This window comes from Helianthus annuus, chromosome 11 (genome assembly GCF_002127325.2).
Source record: "Helianthus annuus cultivar XRQ/B chromosome 11, HanXRQr2.0-SUNRISE, whole genome shotgun sequence".
Lineage (NCBI taxonomy): Eukaryota > Viridiplantae > Streptophyta > Magnoliopsida > Asterales > Asteraceae > Helianthus > Helianthus annuus.
The window spans coordinates 189,425,335-189,449,497 of record NC_035443.2 but is presented as its reverse complement, the minus strand read 5'-3'; the positions used below and the strand labels follow the sequence as shown (position 1 = coordinate 189,449,497).

Here is a 24,163-nt window from a genome sequence, read left to right as displayed (position 1 = left end):
AGGGTTCTGTATATTTTATTGATGCAATACAAGACCAAAGCAATGGAATAAATACAAGAATAGGGAAGCAAAAAAAAAAGTTGCTAAATATAAGGGCTAAATAAAAGGAATGATGTGGAGGAAATAATCCCGAGAATATCTCAATTCCAATATTCCCCCTCAAGATGGAGCGTGTAGGTCCTTAACGCCCAGCTTGTCAAGTAATGATCTGAGTTGCTGCGTCCCTAATCCTTTGGTGAGAAGATCGGCTATTTGTAGTTTTGTGTTAATGGCCATCGGTTGAACTTCCTTGGACTCTACCCGTTCTCGAACGAAATAACAATCCATTTCAACGTGTTTCGTTCTTTCGTGGAAAACGGGATTGTTGGCAATGTGCCTGGCCGTCTGATTGTCACAGAAAAGGGGAGTTGGTCCGTTGGATGCGATATCCAATTCACTTAAAAGCCATCTTAACCATAGGACTTCACTGACTGTGGCTGCCATAGAACGGTATTCTGCTTCTGCGGAAGAGCGTGAGACCACGGACTGTTTCTTGGTTTTCCAGGAAATTGGTGCGCCGCCAAGAAGAACTAGGTACCCTGTTCGCGATTTTCTAGTGAACGGACATCCAAGCCAATCTGAGTCACTGTAGGCCGTGAGATTGTATCCTCCTTCACAGGGGAGAAGAATGCCTTGTCCAGGCGTGCCCTTTAAGTACCTCAAGACCCGATATACAGCATCAAGGTGGTTTTGTCTTGGATCAGCAACAAATTGGCTTAGAATATTAACAGAGTAAGCGATATCAGGTCTCGTAGCCTGTAAGTACAATAATCTTCCCACTAGACGACGGTAACGGCTGGCATCCACTTTAGGTTCGGCACCATCCTTTTCCAACTTCAGATTCTGCTCCATAGGAAAAGCGCTCGGTCTGCATCCTTGAAAGCCACAATCTTCCAGTATGTCTAAGGTATATTTTCGTTGACTTAGAACCATACCTTCAGATGTGCGAGCAACTTTAATACCGAGGAAGTATTTTAGATTCCCCAAATCCTTGATGCTGAATTCTTTATTGAGTTTATCTTTGGTATCACTGATCTTTTGAGGGTTATTGCCTGCTACAATAACGTCATCCACATATATCAAGGCGGCCATGAAGCTATTTCCTTCTTTAAAAATGAAGAGGGAGTGATCGGCCTTGGATTGTTGAAAACCGAGAGTAAGAAGAAAGGCGGTGAACTTTTGGTACCAATTACGGGAGGCTTGCTTTAACCCATAGAGGGACTTTCTCAATCTACATACCCTTGTTTCTCCTTCCCTTGAAAAGCCCTGTGGTATCTTCATATAGACCTCCTCATGAAGATCTCCATGAAGAAAGGCGTTATTGACGTCAAGTTGGTGAATCATCCAATTCCTTTTTGACCACAATAGCAAGGAGTGTTCTAACCGTGACAATTTTGGCAACCGGAGCGAAGGTGTCATGGTAGTCCACCCCTTCCATTTGTGTGAAACCCTTGGCCACGAGACGCGCCTTGTATCGTTCCACTTCTCCATTAGGCTTATACTTGACTTTATAAACCCATTTTGAATCAATGGTCCGTTTTCCCTCTGGTAGGTCTTCAAGAGTCCACGTACCATTCTTTTCAAGGGCTTGAATTTCTTTTATCATGGCTTCCTTCCATCTGTCATCCTGAACAGCTTGTCCAAAATTTCTTGGCTCATCATTGGAGTCAATGGCCGCTAGAAAAGCTTTGTGAGTTTTAGAAAATTTTGAATAAGAAACAAAGTTGGACAAAGGATGTACCGTTGAGGATTCTTGAGTGGATGCGGGATTGGCATGGTCTACCGATGGAGGGAGATTGACATTGTAATCATTGGAACGAGCTGGTTGTGAACGGTTCCTCTTGGGCCTAGACGATTCAGGCCTAGACTGATCAGGTGACTGGCCTTCTGCTTGGGCTTCGAAGGGCGGATTGATGTGGGCCTGACTATTCTGATCCGCAACAGTGGCCTCGTTGGGTGAGATTGGGTCTGGTTCATCATGTGGGCTCTCTTCTTCATTTGGCCCAATGTCATTTTTATTTTCTTCATTTGGGCCCTCTTGGTTTTCTTCACAGTAAGGTTTGTATGGCCACTAAAAAACATCTACTTCATCCCTTTCCTTTTCAAGTTCACTAAAAGGGAATTTGTCTTCAAAGAACTTCACGTCTCTAGAGACAATAATTTTTCCAGTTTTGATGTCAAGAACTTTATATCCTTTCGTACCATGTGGATACCCTAGAAGTACGCCGGGCTTCCCCCTTAATTCGAGCTTGTCTCCTTTTGTATCGGTGTTCCAATAGTATGTGAGACAACCAAAAACTCTCATAAGGTCATAGTCGGGTTGTTGATTGTATAGAAACTCATAGGGAGTTTTGTTGTTGGTTACTTTAGAGGGAAGCCGGTTGATGATGTATGCGGCTGTCAACACACACTCACCCCAAAATCTTTTTGGAAGATTGGCTTCGAACCTTAAGGCTCGAGCGATTTCGAGTAAGTGTCTATGCTTCCGCTCCACCACCCCATTTTGTTGAGGGGTGTGGGGGCAAGTGGTTTCAAGTAATATTCCTTGTTCCTTGTAAAACAAGGACATGTCATTCGAAGTGAACTCACCCCCGTTGTCACTCCTAATCCGCTTGATCATTTTCCCAAATTGTGTTTTAACCATATTACAAAAAAAATTTTAAACTATCACTCGCCTGATATTTATGTTTTAAAAGGAACACCCAAACACTTCTACTATAATCATCAACCAAGGTTAAGAAATAACGTGCTCCTGTAAAAGAAGGTGTACGATACCTTCCCCAAATGTCGCAGTGCAATAATTCAAAACATTCATTGGTCTTTGAAATACTAGTTGGAAAAGGACATCTAGTAAGTTTTGCCTTAGAACAAGAGTCACAAAATTTATTAAAGGAAATACGTTCAAGAAAATCAATCCCATTGAGTTTTTCAGTAGAGGCATGACCCAACCTTTTATGCCAAACGTCTCCGGTTGTCATCATAACTCGTCTTTTATTGTCAATCATCTCCATTCGGTATAGACCACCATTCCGCTTAACGCACCAATCAAGTCCCTCGTTTTGAGCTTCTGCATAATACAAAAGTTAGGGAAAAAAGTCACGGAGCACTGAAGGTCGTCAGTTAACCGACCAACCGAAAGAAGATTACAATTAAAATTAGGAACGTAGAGAACATCTTTTATTTTAACCCCATCTTGTAAGATGCAATCACCCCTTCCCTTTACAGGTATGGCCTCCCCATTGGGAATGTAGACAGGTTCCTCTTTTCTATTTACTGTTTTGTTTTCAAGGATTTCAATTTTGTGAGTAATGTGTTCAGTGGCGCCCGAGTCCACTACCCATTTGTCGTTTCGATAAAACTTACCTGCCATATTGGCTACACGAGGGGTGTTGTCTTTAGTGCCATCACAGTCATCAGAAAAATGGTTCAAAAGAATCTGGTACTGGTTGTTTGTCAAACCTGGTATGGGGCTGGAATCGGTCACGACGCATGACGCCTTCGCTTTAGCTTCTTCTCGTTTCCCTTTGTTACCCGGCCACCAATCCGGGTACCCAATCTTCTTGAAACATCCATTCTTGTTGTGCCCATCTTTATTGCAAATGTCACAGTGTTCAACAACTTCTCCATGTTTCGGTTCCTTGGAAGCAGCCTTATCCCTCCGATTTGTGTCACGCCGGTTAGGTGTGTAGGCCTTGAGAGCGATGGCTTCAGGTCCCGTCCTTTTTTCTACGGTTATGGCTCTTTGTCGTTCATCCTCGGCAACCAGATGGTAGGCACTTCCCAGATTTGGTGTGGGTTTTAGAGCAAGGATTTGGGTTTTTATGACAGAAAATTCACTGTCCAAGCCCATCAAGAACTGATAAAGCTTTTCTTTCTCAAAGTGTTCACTCAACTTCTTCCCAACTTCACACGTACAACCGTTGCAGGAGCACCGAGGAATGGGTAACACAGATTGTATTTCATCCCATAGGCTACGGAGTCGTGTGTAGTATGAAGAGACAGAAGAACCATCTTGTTTCACACCAGCAAGCGTCTGTTTCAATTCATATGCCCTAGGGCCACTTTCTTTCCCAAATCTCTCAATGAGATCATTCCAAATCTCAGCACTGGTACTAGCATACTTCACACTGCCTCTGATGTCTTTCTCCATGGCCGCGGTTAACCAGCCCTTTACCATGGCGTCTGCTCGCATCCAGGCCATGTAGTCTGGGGCCGTCTTGTCGGGTTTCTTCAGGGTACCGTCAATGAGTCCTACTTTGTTTTTGGCAAAGAGGAAGTTGAGCATTTCCTGGGACCAGTCGCCGTAGTTGCTGTCAGTGAGGTTCTCATTGACATGGAGTTGTTTCGGGTAGTCAGACGGATGGATGTATAGAGGCGAACTCGCATCCAAACCGACTTCGGTTTTAGGGTTGGTTTCATTCTTGTCTCCTGCCGTGACGAGGAGGTGCTGGTTGGGATAGGTTTAGTACCGCTCTGATACCATCAAGAAATCGATGGTAAGGGTTCTGTATATTTTATTGATGCAATACAAGACCAAAGCAATGGAATAAATACAAGAATAGGGAAGCAAAAAAAAAGTTGCTAAATATAAGGGCTAAATAAAAGGAATGATATGGAGGAAATAATCCCGAGAATATCTCAATTCCAATATATTCACGAGGAATTTGTGCTTAGTGTAAAAGACTTTAACTAAAAACTAAATAATCTAATTTGGGGGTTTGATTAATTGATTTCAAAAACAAGAAAACTAATTAAGAAAGTTGTGACCAATATAAGAAAAAAAACCCCCACCCGGAATCCTGATTGCTCGTTTTAACACAAAAACCCGTTAACAGATTCATAACACCACATAGACATGGACTTGGGATTAATGAATTTGATTAATTATTAGGGATAATCTTTAATCACCATACCATCTAATAACTCGTTTAATTATACCAATTACCCACCAATTTACCAACCCATTAGCAATGCAAGGAAATTGACAATACACTTGATAAATGACAAACAATTCAAATATAGGGTTAACTTTGTAGAATAGTAACCAAATTCTAAAAGTGTTCCAATTAGGTCACTCAAGTTTCAAAAGTGTTCCAATCAGGTCACTCAACATTCATTTTTCATTAAAATTAAGTATTTTTTCATCCATTTCATAGGTAACCGTGGTGATGTGGATTTTTGTTTCTTTTTTCTCTTTTATTTGATGCTAACGTCGAGTGATGACGTGGATTGTAACTTGTTTTTTTAATTTTTAATGTAATTAAATGGTTTTTATTTTTAATAAATATAATTTCATATATTAAAATAATTCGTCCCTAGCATCTTATGCTCCATTTTTTTCTTGACACATGGAAAAAAAAGACATGACTCGATTTGAATGTTAAGTTATCTAATTGGGATAAAAAAAACGACACCAGTGACCTAATTAGAACACTTTTAAAACTTGGTTACTATTCTTTGAAATTTCCTCTTCAAATATAATAAACGTTGCACAAATTCAACACAAGTGGTCAAGATTTACCAGTTAAAAAGAATCTGAAAACAAAGTTTCAATGTAAAACGAAACAATCTCTCATCCGGGCGGAAGTCACAAGCATTTAGCAGCACATGGAAGTCATCACAGCTTCAGTTGTCATCGAGAATTGATCAAACGTGAAGGAACAACTTGAAAGATGGAAGAATACTGAGAAAATCGCCTTTTGGTTCGTGTCTGACGGCTGGGAATAGAATGGGGAAAGTTTCCATGCAAAACTAGGTTTTAAACCCAAAATTCACCGCCATACGCTGTCGCGTCAAGCGCCAGAACCACTTTGCTCCCTCATGTGGCGCGAGGGAGTCAAATTTGACTTTTATTGACTTTGTGCCTATCATGCCACGCGCCAGACCAAGTGTTCTCCCTCGCGTGGCCCGAGGGAGTCAAGTTTCTAGAACTTGTGCTGTAGGTCCCGTGTTGACCCGTCAAACCCATTTTTCAGCTTGGATGTTCATTTTTCCTCATTTAGACCCCGTTAATCCTGAAAAAAAAAACATATGTTTATGATTAATAATAGTTGCTTTGAATTAAATCTTAAAAAAACATATGTTTATGAGTTTTTTATATTATCTTTATAGTGATAATGGTATTTTTGCATATTTTGAATGAAAATATGCAGCAAATTCTATATATATTTGATGAAAACTATTTTATTACTTCATTGACTAACGATATAAAAACAGTTAAGTTTCCTAAGGAACTAGCATCAATCGTTTTAGAAGCGGATTGGGTATTGAATAACTATAAGCAAAAGATTGTAAGATTGTGTAATGATTATTAGGTACACCTACTTGTGTAATAGCTTTGTGCAAACAAACACTTTTCTTAATTGTAACACCCCATGTAAGACTCATATTATTTATTGACATATTTCACCCACATAATTTTTCCTGTCCAACTTTTTTCATGATCCTAAATAAAGAAATATTTTATAAAGTAGCATAAATATAGAGAAGTTATAAAACATAAGAAATAGTAACTTTAAATTTTAATATTATTAATTTCTTTTTTTTTCTCATCAACTTGTGCATTACAAATTTTTTGTATTCAGCCCGTGTAATGCACAGGCTATAATGATTTCAAGTGTTACTGATTAATATAGTCGGTTTTAATGATAAATTTAAGTTAGTTGTATGCACTGTCATATGGTAATAAATAACATCAATTATAAGATTTTTTTTTTTTTACAAATTATATGATTATTTCGTTTTTATGTATTGTAATACACGGGTTTATAATCTATACATATAATAAAAGAAACTATTTTCGGGACACTTGTCATCATATTAGGTCATGTGTTATAGATAATTATTAGTTAGTTTAATTAATCTCTTTTAATTAATTACATCCTATTAAATTATTTAGTTTAATCTCTTATAGATAATTATTATTTAGTTTAATTTTAATTTAATCTCTTCTAGAAAAAAATTCATAATTCTTTATTAACGAAGCATATTTTTTTAATAAATTATCTAACCATAAATTTTAAAATTCGTTTGATGAAAAGGGAACACACTCAAATATCTTATTTATTTATTATGAGGATTTTAATTATTGTCTATTAGTTTATTTTTAGAAATTTATACATAGTTAAGTTCAATATTTGTTTTGTCATATTATTATTATTATTAAATTAAATATATAACTTGATTGTTCGTACTTAGGTCCTTAATCTGTTTGTCATATTATTATTATAACTAATATATTTATTTTTGTATCATTTTCAAAGATTACATGTTTCTTTGATGAATTTTATAATAGTAACACGCATCATCTTTATATTAACTCATTTATGTCAATTTGGTATATAAACGTCTTCATCTTTGGTTTGCATTTACAAGAAATATTTATTATATAGTTTAGATTGTTCAACCCGTGTAACACACGGGAAAATAACCTAGTAGTGTATAATATAATCCTCATCTCAATTATTTATTGGCCAACCTGCAATGGTGTAAAGGTTCAGGAGGGCTTATTCCCTCAGGGGATTGGGAGGCCGATGCTGGGTGTGAAACTCCTGGGGGGTGCCGTTAGTCGTGATGCAGAGTTTATTAGTGGTATGGCTCTTAAAAGAGCGAACTGTGCAGTCGAGCTGATGAGGTGCCTTAAACGCCTACGGGACCCTCAGAGCGAGCTCCTCTTACTTCGTTCTTGTATGAGTGTTGCTAAATTGTTGTTTGGTCTTCGAACGTGTCAACCTTCTTTGGTCAGGGGAGCTGTCTCTGTTTTTGATGAAGGCCTCCGGGGAGCATTAGAGGATATTGTTGTTTGTGGGGGTGCCTTTTTTGGTGATCTCCAGTGGAGGTTGGCTTCTCTCCCGACCCGGTTTGGAGGCTTAGGGATTTGTACGGCCGAGGATGCCTCTTCATATGCTTTCGTGGCTTCAAGGGCCCAATCTTGGGGTTTACAAGACCACATACTCCGAGAATGTGGTGGGGATGTTTTAGACTCCGATTACAAGAGTGCGTTGGACCTTTTGCATAGTTCTCTTCCCGACCTTGATATTGGCGGTTTCTACATTAAAGACACCGCCCCTCCTAAATCCCAGAAAATCCTGGCGAATGCCTTATATGGAGAAATTGTCAAGAGGTTTGAAGAGAAGTTTGTTTTATCCCCTCGGCAAAGAGCTGTGTTTGAATGTCTACGTGCCCCACATGCTCAGGATTTTCTGTCTGTCACACCAATTGAAGGCTTGGGGCAACACATGTCGGCTGTGGAATACCGTGCTATCCTTAGATACCGACTGATGATTCCTTTGTTCCCAGTTGACGAGCCATGTCCGGTATGCCGCAAAGCGTGTTTGGATTCTTTCGGCGAGCACGCGATCCACTGTAAAGAGCTACCAGGGTTTAAATATCGGCATGATTGGGTGAGAGATGTGTTATGTGATGTTCTTAAGCGGGCCGGGATCTCTGCCAAAAATGAGGCTCCAGTAAATTTCCTTACTGACCCCTTAGAGGGGAGGTCCACTTTACGCCCGGCGGACATCCTTGTGTTTGGATGGGAAGGGGGAAACACGCTTGTGTAGATCTAACTGGAGTCTCCCCCCTTGTCGGACTCAAGGACAAGGGCTTTGTCGTAGGGCAAGCGGTGCTCAAGGCAGAGGCGAGCAAAGTGGCAAAACATGACAAAGCTTGCCGGGAGAATCAACATGTGTTTGTCCCGTTTGCGTTTGATACCTTTGGTGGTCTCGCTCCTGACGCTGTACGACTCTTGAATCGGGTTCAAAAAGTCGTTAATAGTAATTCTTCGTCGCTAAAGGTTTCAAACTTTGTATTTAGTAGAATTGGTTTTTCTATTCAAAAGGGGGTGGCGGCGCAACTTGTTGCCCGACTACCTGCCATTGCTTTGTAATTGCCCTTTTTCATGTGGAATGATATGGAGTTAATCAAAAAAAAAAAAAAAAAATTATCATTAAAAACAAATAAATGGTTTTCAAAGAGGAAAACGGTTTAAATTGAACTTTCTTAATAATAACAATAATAATAAAAATTCTTAGGGATATATATTAACAGATAGTTTATCATTAATTGATTATCTAACTACCAATTTTGAAACTACAGATAAGTTAGATCGGTTTAATAACACCTATATCACCGACCATATATTACACATATATATATAGGCTTAATTAACATCTCTTTCAAATCAAATCCAAATAACATACATTACGTAAACTCATTGAGATTGTAAGATCAGAAGCTTGACGGCATAATGGAAGATCAGAAGCTTGACGGCATCAACCTATCGATTGAAGAATGGCCTCTTCTTCAAGTTCAAGTTAAAAGTAAGCGTACGAGATCTTTTGAAAATCAAAGTAAGCCGGTGAATTCGGTTGAAAAACAGGAGTACGAGAAGGTCAATCTAGTCGAAGAATGTGGAATCAAAGAGTCCGCCAAAGGTCGTGACACGGTTTGTGTTGAAAGTGAGCCGGTGATGACGGGACATGGATATGGGAGAGGGCGAGGACGAGGAGAGCACGAACATGTTGTTATGAGCCTTGGAGGGAAAGGCTTTGGAAGAGCTCATGTTATACGCCAGCGACAACTACTTGCTCAACACGGCATGGACCATCACTATGTTGTTCGTGATGTTATACACCACCAACATGTTGTTCCTGGTGTTACCGACGGACATAGTGGATCGTGCCGTGAAGAAGACTAGATGATTTTGACATGAACGGACCCTTGCTAAATCAGTTATATCATCACTTAACTCTTTGTTTCTTATATCATCACTTTACTCTTTGTTTCTTATAGTACTAAATTAGTTATGTCACGACTCTTTTGATTTTATGAATAGTTTCAATATTATTATGTATGATTCTGTGTAGTTTCTTCCCGAGTAAACTTTACCACAAATCTTATTAGAATTTTAAAAATTATGCATGATTCTTCATTGATGTCATTCGGTGTGCGCCATGTATAATAGGGTTACATAAGCATACTTAGAGCATTCACATTCTATCCACCAAATATTGAGAGAGGGGTTTTTAAATTATAAAAAGTGATTTAAGTGGTTGTAAGTGGAGAAGAGAGAAAATGTTACTGTGTATATTTGGGGGACACTGTTCATCCTTATAATTTTTTAATATATTTTGAGAGTAGTTGTGAGTAAAGGAGAGAGAAAAAGTAATAATAAAAGGATGAAATATTATTATTTAATTGAAAGGAGAGAGAATATATAGTTGTTTTTAGTGTATTTATAGGGTATAAAATGATGGATAGGATGTGAATGCTCGTATAATAGGATTATATAAGCATCTATATAAAGAGATGTCAAATAACAAGTGTGAGGCTCTTTTAAAAGAATGAGTTAGAGTTGTTAGTTCTAACCGGTAAAGAAGAATTCTGGTGATGACCCTGACTAAAAAGTTGTTGTTCGGTCACTAACCGGCATAGAATGAACTTGGGAGACATGTTAAATGCACATCAAACAAACATCCTTCATTACTTCAAGAAGAAAGTTATTAACAAAAACAACACCACAAAACAACTAACGATCCGAATTTCACAAGAACCTTGAGAGCTTGTGTAAGATTCAATATAATTGTTTCCTTTACTCATAACTAGAGGTGGAATACTCTGCTCAAAATGAAAGAAATTATGTGGATCAACCATCCCCTTCACCATTGCCAACCTCCTAAAATTGTCCCTAAAATACTTGTTTCCCCACTGCATCGCTTTCAAGTAACTTGTGTTATCCGCATTATCATTCAAACCCAAATCCAAATCCCTGTAGTTCACATAAGCCCCCCTCGGATTCTTCGACACATATGGTGTCATATTCTCATACATCATTCTCATCCAACTTACATGCTTTTGTAATGATTCATTGCTTCCATCATCCCACTTCTCATAATATTGTATGTTATACAAATACCCTTTTCTATGAGGGTAGGGAGTACTCGTTTCTTCGATCTCATCCATCCTTCCACCATGCGGTTCCATTATTAGAATCGGGTTGTCCCCCTCCAAACACCATTTCCATAACTCTCCCAACCTTTCTTTGGGTATCGGTTCTTTCACATAATCCGATTTAGCGTTAAAGTAGCTTCTTGGCTCGGGTTTTCTATCTTTAAGCACATCCATGCTTTCTCCATAATAACCCGAAAAATACATTACCGATTCGATCCAGCTCATTTCTCTACAATCTTTTTCTTGTAAACCCAACTCAGGGAAGCTATGGGTTGCGATTTTTATAAGGCGATCAACCGTACCAAGATACATAGAGTTGAATACAACTTGAATTGTTCTTTTCCCATTCTCAACTAAAACAGGCTGTATCAAGACTCTAATAAACAAATCTTGACTTAAGCTATGTCCTACATACTGCCACTTGTTAAAAAGATTTGAACCACCTTGTTCTAAAGTCTTTGAAAGAGTAAAAACTGTAACTTTATCAGGAACATGCACAAGATTCACCTTCCAAGCTACTACAACACCAAAGCTTCCACCTCCACCACCTCTAATAGCCCAAAACAGATCTTCTCCCATTGATTTTCGATCAAGAACCCACCCGTTCACATCGATAATTCTCGCATCGACAATGTTATCAGCCGCTAGACCGTACTTTCTTATCATAACACCAAACCCACCTCCACTTATGTGTCCACCTATCCCTACAGTTGGACAAACCCCAGCTGGGAATCCAAGATTTTTACTTTGTTTGGACACCCAGTAATACAATTCACCAAGGGTTGCACCGGATTCGACCCATGCAGTGTTGTTATTATTCGACTCGATGGTTATGGACCGCAGTTCTTTAAGGTCTAGAACAACAAAAGGGGATTGATTATGATCATGTGAAGTGTAGGAAAGGCCTGCATAGTCATGTCCACCACTTCGGATTCGGATTCGGAATTTGAAAGTTTTGGAACAAAGTATTGTTGATTGTATGTGGGAATATGTTAAGGGTGTGATGATAGCTAATGGTTTAGGGGTTTTAGAAAATCTAAGGTTTATGGTTGATGACTGAAGAACAGATGAATATTTTGTGTGTTGTTGGGTGAACACAAATTCTGATTTTGTGGCTTTTGAATCTTTAACTAGGCATTGAAGAAATTTATCATCTATATTCTGTGAATATGATGAAGCTAACAAAACCATCACTAGGAGAAATGGTTGAAATTTGGTTGTAGCAAATAGCTCCATATTTTCTTTTAGGTCAGGGAGATTGTTGGTTATCTTCTAAAAGGTGGTGTATAGTATAGTATATATATTGAATGAACTTTGGTTCATTAATAAATAAAAATATAGCATGAAATATTATTATGTTTTACAGTTGGATTCTAAGATCTCACTAATTTTTTTATTTTTTATTTTTTTTCTTCTTCTTCTTCTCCCCATCAATTTCTTTAAGAAAAAACTACCAATCTAGCCAAGAAAAAAGTCAAATTACCAATCTAGCCACCTCATGCGTCCTTGGAAGGCCACTCACATGTATGGGATGAGTCTTTCAAGCATAGGATGAGTCCTTGGGGAGAAACCCAATAAAAAATAGATACGTGGCCACAGACGCATGGGATGAGTCTGCGGACGCATGGCCGCGGACGCATGGGATGAGTCTTTCAAACATGGGATGAGTCTTTCAAGCATGGGATGAGTCCGCGGACGCATGGGATGAGCCGCGGACGCATGGGATGAGTCTTTCATGTGTGGGATGGGATGAGTCTTTCCACGTGTCAGTTGGGGATTGGCGGACACAATACTTGGCCATGCAGACGCATCAGAAGACTTGGGATCTGTGAATGGTCTTCCAAGAACACATGAGATGGCTAGATTGGTAATTTGACTTTTTTCTTGGCTAATTTTGTAATTTTCTCTTTCTTTAATTCTAAGATACATGTAGATAAATATTATTATGTTTTACAGTTGTTATCCTCATCGATAGAGACAAAAAAGGTTTCCTCTGAAAACATTAATACTTAAAAGTTATGGACAGCAGGTTGACATGCAACACGTCCTAAACATATGTATCAACTCCGTACTTGTATGTCCACGTTGTCAACTCTACTTGCCACCAAAGCAATAACATAAATTCAAACGGACACGTTGTTTTCCATGTTTCCTCGATCCTATATATGTAATAATATATTAAGACCTTTTTTTTTTGTAACATGCATTCATGCTTCGGAATTTGGTCAAAACAACTTAAAGATTCCATATCACCACTTTAATACATACTAACCAATTGCCACCCAATACCACTATCGGACCCAGAAAATATTTTCATGAGTATGAACGAAGAGTTTAACAAAATTTTCAAATGGTGTAATCGGGATTTTGCCTTATAAAATTTCAAGGGATGCGCCCATCCGCTCGGACCTCTACCTAAGTCCCCCTGAGAGAGTAGTACTGATGATTAACAAGTGGTGGCAATGTTAGCTCATAACCAAGTGCATCCATGGTGCATGTTAGCTCAGAAACAAGAGAAAATAGTAAAGATTATATGTTTGATTATTGTTCTTATATTTTAACTTGTTAACATATGACTGACTGACTATATTAGCACTTAGTAGGCCAACATACTAAATCTGATTTTTACATCAAACACCTATCAAATTCTATAACTTGCATAACAAGCCTAACATTCGCGTAGTATGTAATACACAAATCAAATGTGTATTAACATCTAGTTCAATAAACAAGATGCAGTAGGACTCGAGAAAGAAGTTGTCCCGTAAGCATTGTTGCAATAGACGGTTGGATCTTCTCCTTTAACACTCGATGTTATGTTTATATGGTCCAACAAAATACCCGAGCATGCTACATTGTTGCTGCAATCAAAATTTATTGCAGTTCGAGACGACGATGTTCCTACGAATCGTTTGTAACTTATGTCGTTAACTTTCACCGCGGATGACTGCATACGAGAAATGTGTAAGATTCATTTCTTGAAATGAATGGTCGTTTTAATTAAAAAATAACGTACCTCTTTAGGACAATTGTAATTGTGGGGACAATAATGTTGATCGATGATAATAGGGTTATTAACATTGTGAAGAAAGATTTTCTCGAATGTGATGTCTCTAGCGTATCCTGAGCCTCCCTGTACGACGACAAGTTTTATTAGTGAAATGTTGTATAGCTTCTTTTAAACAAAACATATTATTAACAACATTTACCTGCCATGTTTTGATTCTCGCTCCATTGGTTGTTCCAGAAAACTGGCATTTTCGTACTTTAACACCTTCCACCGTATTATATTGTCCATTCATTCCCAAACTTCCAATACTACAACATAAAGATTCCAGTAAGCAACCACAATTGTACACAGTGTCACAATATAACTTCTTTAACACTTGTATTTGAGTAAATAAGTATGAATAGTTTTGCAATATCATTAAGGCCACTGGGGGCGGTGAGTTTTCTTCCGTGATGGGACAAAATAACGAGTGATAAAAAAAATTCCCACCGCCACCATACTTCTATCACGCGTGGATGTTGGTTGAAAAGTATAACGCGTGACAAAAATAACGCGTGATGAATTGATTTTGTGTGAGGAATTTTGGTTGGGGGGAATTGTTGGGTGTGGTGGTGAGTGATGACCAGTGCCACTGAAAAAGGTTGTGAGTGATGGAAAAATAGTTGATGACATGGCGGAACTTGATTGGGTGCTTGTGAGTGATGGAATTCTATCACTAGTGACCACCCCCACACCCCTAAGACCATGTGTAGTGGTGGAACAAAATAATGCCCCCACCATGGGGCATTATTCGACACGTATCATCCCAGTCAGCATGGGGCATTATTGCAAAAATGGTGTAGTGGGGCATTATTCCAATAACGCCCATATTATTTTTAATGCAAAAAAAAAAAAATCAGATGGATGTCACGTTGAAAAGTGAAGTGTCGGAATTGAGGCATGTGGGTATCTCAAAAGTCATTGGTGGACAAAAGTGGTTGTCAGAGGCATCTCAAAAGTGATTGGTGGGTCAAAATATATACAAAGTAATTTGGGCGTTTTAAATAAAACGCCAGCAACAAAATTTTTCAAAAATAACGCCGGAAAACGCCGGCCGTAACGGGGGTGGGGGCGTTTCCGGGCATTTTTTTGCGTTTTTTTTTTAAAAACCACGCCCCACTACGGGTGGTCTAAGTGTATAAATATATATTGGTTTAATGGTTTTACCTGCCCATTTTAACCCGACTTATTATAGCCCAACCAATATATGCCCCCGTCAATAAAATTTCTGGATACGCCACTGTCTATTACTATTAACTAATTGTTGTAAATTTGTAATGCAGTCATTTTGTACATTTAGTTACCTTATACCATGTCCCGGGCCACAATATATGCCAGTAATATTGATTTGAGAAGAACCGTTGCTTAGAGCTATACAATCGTCTCCTAAAGTTTAAAAACACATATTAAATAATGGCATCAGTAATAATAACAAAATTTCGCGATGAAAATAAATACATATAAGAGTAAACAAGCAAAAGTTTTACCAGTTCTGATGATTGAATGATGAACTCGTACTTGGGTTGAAAGTGATATATCGATGCCATCGGTGTTGGGACTATCGGCAGGTGCGGCTATGTCTAAATACGAAAGAGTTGAATAACTGCATCGGTTAAGACCAATATGGTTTCTTGGGCTATTCCTATGCTTGAGTTTTGTAAGTCGAAGCCCGTTGCAACTTTCAAAATGTAACGCCTACACACGTCTCAACCCGATTTATTAATATTATTATTATTCACAACAATATATACATGAAAAAAAAAATTGTTTCAAAACTATATATATGTTAAATGTTAATAATGTTCAGTTAACCGTTTCTTACCGTTGGTGGTATGGTACATTTGGATTCTTCTGTTATCTGCATAAAATGTAAAAAATTAGTTTTGGAATTTAAATATGAACATGTTAAATATAATAAAACGATGCTACGTACGTAGGTTGATGATTTGGTCCACCAAGCGTCGCCGCGGCCATTGATGGTACCACCGCCGTCGATAAACAGGCCGTTGACTTTATAAAAAAGTAGCCATGCTCCTGTTTCACAGCCATTCCATGAACTAGGGTTTTGGGGAGCTATGATTGTACCAAGTATCTGTCCAACATTTTTGTATACATTAAACCACACAAATTACTTATGTAGGATTTACTCTATTATTAGAGGAAAGTTTACCTGGATATGGATAAGAGGAGATTTGCATGGGCCTTGAAAGGTAATAGGACCCACTAAGAAGGTATTGGGCATTGGTATGGTCAACCTTGAACTTGGCCCAACATCATTACAAACCTCTTGCCAAGCTCTTTCAAACGCCTTGTTTACAAAAGTGAAAAAAAAAAAAAAAGACCATCATTGATAACAATAAAAAAGAATCAAATTTAGATTATGAACAAAAAAACCCCAAACTATAGCTAAATTAAAGATTCTAGAAAAGAGAAAACAACCCAAATAATTATAATTTGAAATATGGACTTGATGAAAAGAAAAGTTATGATACATACCATTGTATCGTCAGTCACTCCGTCACCCTTGGCACCAAATTGCATTACATTGTAATTAGCGGCTGAACTTAGTCGCAGAAAGCATAACATCAACGAGACGATAAGCAACACTTTCTCTTGATCCTAAAATTGAAATTACATTTAGGATGAAATTTGATCATTATGTTATTGTCGAATTTAGAGATTCGAGATACGAATGAAATAGAACTCACCATCTTTCTTGTGCCTGTGGTAAAAAAAAATGTTACAGGATTATCAATGTGATCACATGTTGTGGGTATATATACACATACATGTATGCATATTGAATGAAGAGGATGAGGAACTCAATATTTTGACTTAAAGTTTAAAGTTTTGAAACTTCCAAACTAGTTAAAAAGTATCCTAAATTAACATATGAGAGAAATTTAAGAATCAAATGGGATTCTCCATTTTGACCATTCTTGTTTTATTACTCTATTTGTCTAAACTATCCATAAAAGTATTAAGAAAATAATAATTATGACACCTATATACCATTTGAAGAACAACATATTTATGAATTTTATTAGAAGAAATTTTGTTTGAAATTAAATTTAGCTAGGAGTAACTTATGCCAATGATTTTACGAATTTTATTAGAAGAAATTTTGTTTGAAATTAAATTTAGCTAGGAGTAACTTATGCCAATGATTTTACGAATTTTATTAGAAGAAATCTTGTTTGAAATTAAATTTAGCTAGGAATAACTTATGCCAATGATTTTACAAGTTGAATACTCTTTGGCAAGTATATATTTTGTCATTTATAAAAAACAAAAAATAATGATCCTTACCTTGTTTTTCTGTGTTATTTGGAAGATAATTTTATTCAGTTACCAACTAATGATAATTAATGTATGAATCCTAATACGTTTCATTTAGGCATCGTTTGTAGTATAACTTGTGTTTTCTTTTTAAGAAAAGGTTAAAACAAACAAAAAACTGACTTGAATAAATTGTTTTGGTTCGAAGAAAGTAAACGTGTACACAAAGTGTTGTAGATGTTTGTTAAAGTTTTGTAGAGATTAAACTTGTTTTGGTAACAATACTTACTTTCATGGTGTTCTTGTTAATAGAAGCAAAGTTATGATTTACGTACCAAACATGAGTAAAAAACAAAGTGAATACCGTGTAAAAAACAAAGCGAATACCGTACAAATTATGACGATACAGTTTCGTAGTACAAAAATGTCAAAACCAGCCGATATTGAAAACAAAAGCCATAAATTAATTACATGCAACACAACCACCCACGCTCTGCAAACACAGACATCGCGGCCCGCCAACCATTCCAAATGAAACCCGCCACTCTAAGGCCTACTGTGGTAAAACCACTCGCCCACTTGGATCAAATTGCACCAAGTAGTACTGAAACCCATAACCTACACATCGGAAGGTCAGAGGTGCCTATCTCAAACCAGTTGTTTTAGAAATTATTGGCATTTGTCAAAACAGTTTTAATACTCATTTCAACAAGCAAGCATATATCAAAAGCATATGTAAAAAAAGATTAACAGGGCCATCCAATGCGTTTTGAACATACACATTGCCAAAAATCCTTCTACATTTAGGACTACATAATGCTCAACATGCTGATGAAATACAACATACTCTAAGAAACATAAAGACTAGAATTAACTGTTGCTAGTAAAACAAGAAATCAGAAAAAACAAACAATCTAAAAGGGTCGCTAAACAGTAAACATTCGAATTGAGATAACAAAACAATGATCTTGAGAGTATCACCACCAATCATTGCTTTAGATAAACCATTGAATCACCCGTCTGTTCCTAAGAAGGCACTGCAAATCGACACAAATAAAAGTCAGTTGACTTTAACGCATCACCCAAAATATTTTCTTAAAGAATTAATAATTAATTACAAATATTTTTATTGGCTTTAAACTTATATCATAGATAAATAAGTAAATAGAGCATACTGTATGTTGAAGTATCAATCTGCTCAGGAAGTTCTTTGATATCCACTTCAAATCTCTCTTGAACCTAAAATTGCACAAAAATATGTTTTTATACATGCAGACACTTGATAGATCGTATACTGTAAACATAATATTGTTATAAATACATATGAATAACTATATATATATATACACCTGATTAAGCACATCTGAGTCAGATGATGACGACACAAATGTGATAGCAAGACCCTTGGTCCCAAACCTACCAGCTCTACCGACCTGTCAAATCGCCAAAAACAAAAAAGAATCAGTGATTTATAATTTTGACCAACAACGTCAATGATAATAAGAATAATAGAACAAGATATTTACACGGTGGAGATAAGTGTCAGCAGAATCTGGCATGTCGTAATTGATGACAATATTGACACGTTCAATATCGATACCTCTACCAACCAAATCAGTTGCAACTAGAATCCTCTTGTGGCCTTCCTTGAAATTCTTATATCTTGTCAACCTGCAAATACAAACACAAAAAAAAAATCACTAAAAAAATGGTAACTGCAGTATCGAATATAATAAACAAGAAACATTTCTTATCCATATTTTCTTATATTGTTTAAAAAAAAATAAACTACAGTATCAAATATAATAAACAAATCCATAGTAGTTCAATAGATATATGGTTTTAAAAAATTGAACTAGGATGTTTTATCTTTTATGCATTAAGTACACTTTGGAATAACTTTTTGACTAGTTTGACCTGTTTTCTTTTAAGCATATACCGTTTATTTAACTATTTGCAAGTAACGGAGTTAAAAATACCTTTCTTCTTGGGACATGCCAGAGTGGATGCAAATAGACGGAAAATTACACTCGACAAGCAATTTATTCAGTTCTGCTGCTCTGCTTACACTTTTAACAAATATCACAACTTGATTAAAATCTAACGCATCAAGCAGGTCATTCAATTTACGGTTTTTCTCCAGCTCACTCAGTTTGATATAATGCTGCAAAACAAACAAAATTAATAAAAGATTCAAACTAAAGGTCACAATCCTGACCCGTTTAAACCATACAAAGACCAGACCATTTATCCCCATCTAATCCAAACTCTTACCTGTACAAGACCGTGCAGAGTCAACTTGGCTTCATCATCCACATAAATTTCCATCGGCTGAAAGAAACAAATATCACAATAAAATATTAAAAATCTAGTGAATTCAGAAACAAAATTCAAGTGTAACTGGGAACAGAATATTACATCTTGCATGAATTTCTTGCACACGGGGCGGATTTCCTTGCTAAGTGTTGCAGAAAACATCATAACTTGTTTATCATGAGGGGTCATTTTGAATATTTCTTGTACATCTCTCCTCATGTCTTTTAAAAAACAACAATTAGTATCAAAAACTAATTTAAAAATTGAAATATGTCGATAAAAAACATACCAAGTGACTCTAGCATCTTGTCACACTCATCAAGTATGAAGTGTCTCACGTTCTTCAACCCGAGATCTTTGTCTCTAGCAAGCGCCAGAACCCTTCCGGGAGTTCCAACAACAATATGAGGGCACTCGTTTTTCAAAAGCTCTTTGTGAATTTTAATGTTAACGCCACCATAAAACACTGCAACCTTAATGTCAGTTAAGTAAGTGCTGAACCGCTCAAACTCATGGCATATCTGTAAATAAAAACTAATAGTTAAGTAATTGAAATATTGAATTTTTTTTTTTTTGTAAAATGGGAAAGAGAAAGGAGATGAAATACGTGCCTGATAAGCTAATTCTCTTGTGTGACACAAAACAAGTGCTGCAACTTGACCAGAAACAGGTTCGATCTGTTGCAATGTTGATAAAACGAAAACCGCTGTTTTGCCCATACCGGATTTTGCTTGACAAATTACATCCATGCCCAGAATAGCTTGAGGAATACATTCGTGTTGCACTGATGAAGAATTAAATTAATTAAACCCTCGTTTAAAATATAAATTAACAAAAACATTGTGCTGCCTCTTCTAATGATGCAAGTAAGAACAGTTATTTACCTGCAAAAATTTAAAATGTATAAGTAACGTATTAAACAAACATGTATCAAAATATTAACCAGTACATACAGAACTTAATCTAAGCATCTTAACTGACATATATAACCCAAAGGATTTGCGCTTCCTAGTGAGAAAAATAATTGTAACTTCATAAAGTCTTGGTATACATTATAATAAGCTCGTTTTGGATTACGCATGTGGTAAAAAATATAGAGAGAGATAATAAGTGCATGTATTCTAAATTTACAAAGTAATCTAAGCCTTTTATGTTTATAACATCTTAATCATAGGGGCAAACATGCAAGAAATAAAAGAAAATTTTATCAATTTAAAAACCAAAGAAGCTAACACCATGATGTTTTTAATGAACTAATGAAGAATACAACCAACTCTAATGAGTAGGTTAAAAAAGCAAAATGCTAACAAAATCATGAATGATACAATAAAGTCTTACTAAAAATGTGGCTTAGATTAAAAACTTAGAAAAGTCTAATAACAAACTTAATTGTAGATTTGTATCTTCACCAATGTGAACACAACAAAAATGGTTGACATTTCTTTCAGAGATGACTAGATGAGAAGTAAACTTTGTAAGTGTGCATAAATAATAAGATAATATAAAGTCATATCCAGTTTAGTGGTGAACATGAAATTTTCAATTTGATAGTTAAATTTATATTTAACTTGGATGAAGCAATGGTTTAATCAAAAAAGACAGCGTACATGCATTAACTACTGATTTAATGAAGTTAATCAATAACAAAAAGAAATCAACTATTTTTGTCAAGCATCAAAAAATATGTATAATGCACTCAACTACTCAAAGTCTTGAGGATTAACTTACAAAAGTATATGTTGTTTTTTGTCCATTAAATCACATGGTTGTTGCATGATAAAATAACATCATACAAAAGGCCAAATACAAACAAAATGTTAAGCTCTTAATCTTGTTCAGGTGAGTGATATTATGACTGCTATTTAAATTCTTTTTAGAGTTTCCAGAGGGTTCCGGTATGTAGCTTTATTATTTCTAGAAAGATATCTCCAGTCATACTAATAATAAGAGTAAATTACTTTTTGAGTCTCTGTGTTTTAGTGGTTTTAACCGCTTGAATCTAAAATCAAAAAGTTTAACGCTCCGAGTCCCTAACCGCTCATTTTATAACATTTTGAGTCCCTGTGTTTTAATTGTTTTAACCTCTTGAGTCCAAAATCAAAGTACAAATGTAAAAAGATTGGACTCAAAACGTTATAAAATGAGCGGTTAGGGAATCAGGGCGTTAAACTTTTTTATTTTGGATTCAAGTGGTTAAAACCACTAAAACATAGGGACTCAAAAAGTAATTTACTCTATAAATAATGAAAGAGCTAAATATCCCTAAAGATGATGACCCATATCTACAAATCTTAGCATTAGCCTTATAGAAATAAATGTACTAAAACAAGATAAACAGCATTGCAATTTTGTTGTATCCAAAATTCTGATGTGTTATATGACAACAAAAACTTGGCCTTCGTTTATTGCCGGTAGAACAAGCATGACTACCAAAAATAACTTTAGGGTGATCTATTTGGAGACTTTTTTAAATTAATATATACCCCATTACAGCTTAAACCATTATTAGATACGTATCCCACCTTGCTGTTCACTAAGAAAGTGTGCCCTGTATAATATTCAACTCAAGTAAACAATTTAAAAAGTTATATAGAACAAACAATCACCAACACCTTCATTTAATCAAATATGCTTTAGTAGTTTGCACCCCTTCATCCTCACCCAATGCAAGCCAAAAAAATGATCAAGCACTAGATCTCCGTTATACACTTACGACTATTATTCGACATCGTTCACTTCCTATCTAACATGAAACAAAAGAAACAATATATACCATCAGGTAGAGGATCCTGTACATTAATCCAGAAGTGTGAGAAGTGTATTATAACACTATATATAACACCATATAAACACCGTATAACAATATGTAACACCATATAACACCATATAACACTATATAACAAATATAACACTGTAGTTTGTCTGATAGCATGTCTATGATAGATGTATAGTGTTATATATTGTTATATAGTGTCATATAGTGTTACATAGTGTTATATGGTGTTATATAGTGTCACACTTCTGAATTAATGTACACTATCCCTACCCTATACCATCATCTGAAAGTTCAAAAAAGCAAAAAACATCATTCATCCGTTGTAAGCAACAAGATTATCTCCAACAAATATTATCACAAACTCATTTTCTATATACAACTAGTTTTACATATCTAATCACATATTAAAAAGTACAGACTGAATAGTAACAACAATTACAGCATCCCAACAAGATTAAAAGATAAACTCAAACACACATAGAAATCATAAAAGCAACCAAAACATATAACATTATAAGAAGTTACCTTCAGAAGGATGTTCAAACCCTGAATCCACAATAGCACGAAGCAACTCCGGCTTCAAAAGAAAATCCCTAAATCCAGAGCTATGAATTCCAACATACCCCCTATATTCAAACACCAATTCCAACAAAAAACCGTATTAGCAACAGAATTACGTATATCTTGAAATATACAAATCCATATATTAACCGCTAACTGTAACGTAACCAGATCTGAGTTAAAAACACTAACTTTTTGACAGATTCGCCGTTAACTTTAACGGCGGTGGAGTCAGGAGCCTTATCTTCATCCTCTTCGTAGTCTAGAAGCTCTTCCTCGTACTCGTTATCCTTAATCTCTGTTTCACCCATTTGTGTTGTCGAGAAGTCAAAATTAGGGTTTGCGGAAAGAAAGGGGGAAGAATCGAAGGGTTTAGGGTTTTTTTGGGTTTTCAAGAGCGGGTAAAGGTCACAACTCAATTGAAAACTATTAAATAACATTTTAGGTAAATTTTAAATACAAAAAAAAAAATCAAGATCAGCCCAATTCTATTTTGGGTGGGTTGAATGGGCTACCAATTCATTACCAATTCATTGCTTATATTTGCAAATTAAAATTGGGTCAACCCGAATACAACATGATTTTAAGTGGGTTTAACACAATATGACACAAATAAATATAGGTCATGTTTAGGTCGAATAATTCAACCCACCAACTCAAAACTTATCAACCCGTTAACATAACCACAATTAACACCTCTAATATGCACATAAAATTGTATATAACTTTTAGTTGATGAAGTTTATAAAGTGTCAAATCTTATAATTTAAATTTGTATATTTATTAAGATATAAAACATTTCAATAGTTTGTGTAAACATGGTGAATATTAGTCATCAAGAACATCCATCGAACTATCGAAGAATCTACTCCTCGACAATAACAATAAAAAACATGGATATTGGATTTAAATAACCCCAACTTTTATCATTTTGTCGATAACACTCTTAACTTACGAATTATACCACGCCACTCCCAACTTTCAACATATTTTCCTCTTGCACTTTCAAACCAACTGAACCCTAACACAATTAGCTGATGTTAGATGTCACGTCACTAAACAAGTGCCACATCAGATGTCACGTCAAATTGCCATGTCAGGAAAATCCAATAATCTTGATTGGAAAACATATGACTCGACTTTGGGCCATGCGATGCAATTATCATAGTCGGGTTGGGCGTCTTATTTTATGG

The 24,163-nt window shown here is 36.2% G+C and overlaps 3 protein-coding genes across 4 annotated transcripts; all 3 read right to left on the bottom strand.

Moving 5' to 3' along the window:
* Positions 1–10,496: 10,496 nt before the first annotated feature.
* Positions 10,497–12,237, bottom strand: LOC110887511 (berberine bridge enzyme-like 22). Its single transcript, XM_022135097.2, has one exon. It carries the CDS (start codon positions 12,223–12,225, stop codon positions 10,522–10,524), a length of 1,704 nt encoding a protein of 567 aa, XP_021990789.1. The 5' UTR covers positions 12,226–12,237; the 3' UTR covers positions 10,497–10,521.
* A 1,265-nt stretch (positions 12,238–13,502) lies between these two features.
* LOC110889026 (probable polygalacturonase At3g15720) lies at positions 13,503–16,340 on the bottom strand. Its single transcript, XM_022136516.2, has 8 exons — positions 16,209–16,340; positions 15,972–16,130; positions 15,861–15,896; positions 15,526–15,733; positions 15,343–15,424; positions 14,199–14,307; positions 14,006–14,122; positions 13,503–13,936 (listed from the first exon to the last, which is right to left on the bottom strand). The coding sequence occupies exons 1-8, from the start codon at positions 16,278–16,280 to the stop codon at positions 13,706–13,708; spliced, it is 1,014 nt and encodes a 337-aa protein (XP_021992208.2). The 5' UTR covers positions 16,281–16,340; the 3' UTR covers positions 13,503–13,705.
* A 1,723-nt stretch (positions 16,341–18,063) lies between these two features.
* Positions 18,064–23,393, bottom strand: LOC110891513 (DEAD-box ATP-dependent RNA helicase 15). 2 transcript variants are annotated; one of them, XM_022139215.2, is made up of 11 exons: positions 23,163–23,393; positions 22,935–23,035; positions 20,245–20,417; positions 19,923–20,154; positions 19,736–19,854; positions 19,592–19,648; positions 19,297–19,481; positions 18,844–18,988; positions 18,667–18,750; positions 18,493–18,556; positions 18,064–18,354 (listed from the first exon to the last, which is right to left on the bottom strand). In XM_022139215.2, the coding sequence occupies exons 1-11, from the start codon at positions 23,279–23,281 to the stop codon at positions 18,344–18,346; spliced, it is 1,290 nt and encodes a 429-aa protein (XP_021994907.1). In that variant the 5' UTR covers positions 23,282–23,393; the 3' UTR covers positions 18,064–18,343. The 2 variants fall into 2 exon arrangements, with proteins under 2 accessions (XP_021994907.1, XP_021994906.1); XM_022139214.2 differs by having other exon boundaries at positions 19,592–19,854; positions 23,163–23,389.
* Positions 23,394–24,163: the final 770 nt, after the last annotated feature.

Excerpts from the sequence above, each read along its gene's own strand:
- LOC110887511 (XM_022135097.2), bottom strand. The coding sequence starts at position 12,225 with ATGGAGCTATTTGCTACAACCAAATTTCAACCATTTCTCCTAGTGATG.
- LOC110891513 (XM_022139214.2), bottom strand. The coding sequence starts at position 23,281 with ATGGGTGAAACAGAGATTAAGGATAACGAGTACGAGGAAGAGCTTCTA. Across the intron at positions 20,418-22,934 it reads GTTTGAACATCCTTCTGAAG|TGCAACACGAATGTATTCCT; the intron begins GTAACTTCTTAT and ends ATTCTTCATCAG. Across the intron at positions 18,751-18,843 it reads CTGACACTTATCTCCACCGT|GTCGGTAGAGCTGGTAGGTT; the intron begins GTAAATATCTTG and ends GCGATTTGACAG.
- LOC110889026 (XM_022136516.2), bottom strand. The coding sequence starts at position 16,280 with ATGCCCAATACCTTCTTAGTGGGTCCTATTACCTTTCAAGGCCCATGC. Across the intron at positions 16,131-16,208 it reads CTCCTCTTATCCATATCCAG|ATACTTGGTACAATCATAGC; the intron begins GTAAACTTTCCT and ends AATGTTGGACAG. Across the intron at positions 15,734-15,860 it reads AATGTACCATACCACCAACG|GCGTTACATTTTGAAAGTTG; the intron begins GTAAGAAACGGT and ends AGACGTGTGTAG.